The sequence below is a fragment of the Anticarsia gemmatalis genome, chromosome W (assembly GCF_050436995.1).
Source record: "Anticarsia gemmatalis isolate Benzon Research Colony breed Stoneville strain chromosome W, ilAntGemm2 primary, whole genome shotgun sequence".
Lineage (NCBI taxonomy): Eukaryota > Metazoa > Arthropoda > Insecta > Lepidoptera > Erebidae > Anticarsia > Anticarsia gemmatalis.
This window is the reverse complement of record NC_134775.1, coordinates 14183275-14185832: the sequence shown is the minus strand read 5'-3', so window position 1 is coordinate 14185832 and position 2558 is coordinate 14183275. Positions and strand designations below refer to the sequence as shown.

At 40.5% G+C, this 2558-nt stretch overlaps 1 protein-coding gene across 1 annotated transcript; it reads right to left on the bottom strand.

The window, feature by feature from the left end:
- Positions 1 to 270: 270 nt before the first annotated feature.
- On the bottom strand, positions 271 to 1023 carry LOC142985995 (uncharacterized). The gene has a single exon (XM_076134227.1). It carries the CDS (start codon positions 1021 to 1023, stop codon positions 271 to 273), a length of 753 nt encoding a protein of 250 aa, XP_075990342.1.
- Between the last annotated feature and the right edge of the window lie 1535 nt (positions 1024 to 2558).

The following is a 2558-nucleotide window of genomic DNA, read 5'->3' as shown; positions in this document are numbered from 1 at the left end:
TTGTATGTTTGTAAAAGTCCCCGCGACACAAGAGCAATTGTTTCAGAACATAATGATGCAGAATAAAAGTGATTTAACGGTTAACAATAATTTATTAGGAAACGATTTTAACAGTCCGACGTATGGCGTAAGAATGACATGACGACATTATTTTTGTGCAATCAACCAAAGCGCCTGTTGATAATTTGTCCGCAGTGTTCTATCTCGATTGTCTTCGTAGTTTTATGGCAGGAGCCTTAACATGCTCCCCCCGTTGAAAAGTATTTTCAACTAGTTTTGCAGTTCTTCTGCTGTAGGTAGAGGACATAGCCGCACGAAGGGACGGCGCACGCAGCCCCTGATGGTGTTGACATCTGCTACCCTCGCGATGCCGTCAGGACCCGGGAACAGACGTAGTACTCGCCCAAGTCGCCATTGTAAGGGAGATGTATTATCTTCGGCTAATAGTACCATATCACCAACATTCAACTTAGACGTACTGGTACGCCATTTTGTGCGCTGTTGCAGTTCTGCCACATATTCCTTTTGCCAGCGTTGCCAGAAATGCTGTCGGATTTTTTCTAGACGTTGGTATCGTTGGAGGCTGCTCTCTTTGTGTTCCAACAGCGGTGGTGCTGGTAGTGCAGTAAGCGGTCTCCCGATGATGAAGTGTCCTGGGGAAAGAGGAAGGAGGTCGTCAGGACTGGGTGAGAGTGGGCACAAGGGACGACTATTCAAAATCGCCTCCACTTGCGCAAACAGAGTGGAAATTTCTTCAAATGTTAAATGACTATTTCCAATAATACGTTTCAAATGGTATTTAGGGGATTTGATTCCGGCTTCCCAGATACCGCCGAAATGAGGAGCGTAGGTTGGGATGAACATGAATTTGATGCCTTGCTGACTTGCAAAATCAATCAGAGAATCTTGATTTTGGTTAATTAATGATCCTAATTCTTTGGCTGCAGCAACAAAGTTTCGACCATTGTCGCTATATATTTCTGTTGGCTTGCCTCTTCTAGCGACAAATCGCCTTATTGTCATGATAAAGGCGTCTTTCGACAAGTCACTTACAGCCTCTAAATGCACGCATTTATATCGTAGGCATACAAATAGGCATAAATAACATTTCGTGATACGACTCCCACGATCCTTACGATTGACTATAAAGAAAGGGCCAGCAAAATCTAGACCAACGGATGTGAATGGAAAGCCTGGATTAATACGTGAAGCAGGTAAATCACCCATTTTAGTTTGCAATGTTTTGCCTCGCAAGCGCCGGCACGTGACGCAGTTGTTTACGGTGCGCCTAGCGAGACAACGACCATCGATTGGCCACACGGTTTCTCTTACAGTCGCTAACAATAATTGAGCACCAGCGTGCATATTATTTATATGTTCATAATGGAAATAAAGTTTTGTGAGTCTGTGTGATGCATGTAACAATATAGGATGTCTTTTTTCATAAGTATAAGTAGAAGCATCTATACGTCCACCAACTCTAATTAATAAGTTTGAATCTATGAAAGGTGATAATGATAACATTTTACACTTATGACTTAGCTGTTTATTGCTAGACAACAAATTGTATTCATTAGGAAATGACTCACGTTGAGAGATAAGGCACAATGCATAGAATGACTCACGCAACTCGGCAGGTGTTAACGCACCTAAGCGCCTATTGTTTTTGTTTTTAATATTATACATAAATCTGAGAACGTAAGCAAACAATTTGTTTAGTTTATTGAATGACGAATATTTGTTAAAGTCTAATAGTGGAGTGGTAATTGCTACGGAATGAGATTTTACTTCGGGTAATATTAGCGGTTCGTTGACTTTGAGTACTGGCCATTCAGATTCATGCCTATATAAATAACTAGGACCTAACCACCATATATCCATATTTATTCATTTATCTGCATTTACGCCTCGAGAGATTAAGTCAGCCGGATTTGAGTCTGTTGGCACATATGTACCTCCAAGCGTTAGGGCTAGTTAGTTGTGTTATCTCATGAACGCGATTGCGTACAAATGTTTGTAATTTCTTTAAGTCACTATTTATCCAGCTAAGTACAACGCTGGAATCGGACCAGTGAATAGTCCTGTTAGGACTATATGATAGTGAGTCTAGCACACACTTGCTTAACCTAGCAGCTAGGAGTGCAGCACTTAGTTCCAGGCGAGGAATAGTGGTAGGTTTTACTGGCGCGACCTTGGACTTAGCGCAAAGTAAGCGGACAGTAACCTCATTATTATGACCTATTGATTTCATGTAAACACAAGCTCCGATAGCCGCATTGGAGGCATCGCTAAATGAATGCAGTTCTATATATTTTGGTGTATCACATAATACTAATCTAGGTATATGAAAATTGGTTAAGCATGTTATGTTGTTGGTGAAAAGTATCCATTCCTTTTCGATTGTTTCAGGAATGGGCTGATCCCAATCAATCTTTAATTTCCATAACTTTTGTATAATGATTTTTGGTTGAATAACAATTGGACTCAAAAGCCCTAAAGGATCAAAGATTTTAAATGCATTTGACATAATAGAACGTTTAGTTACAGTTTTACTATCA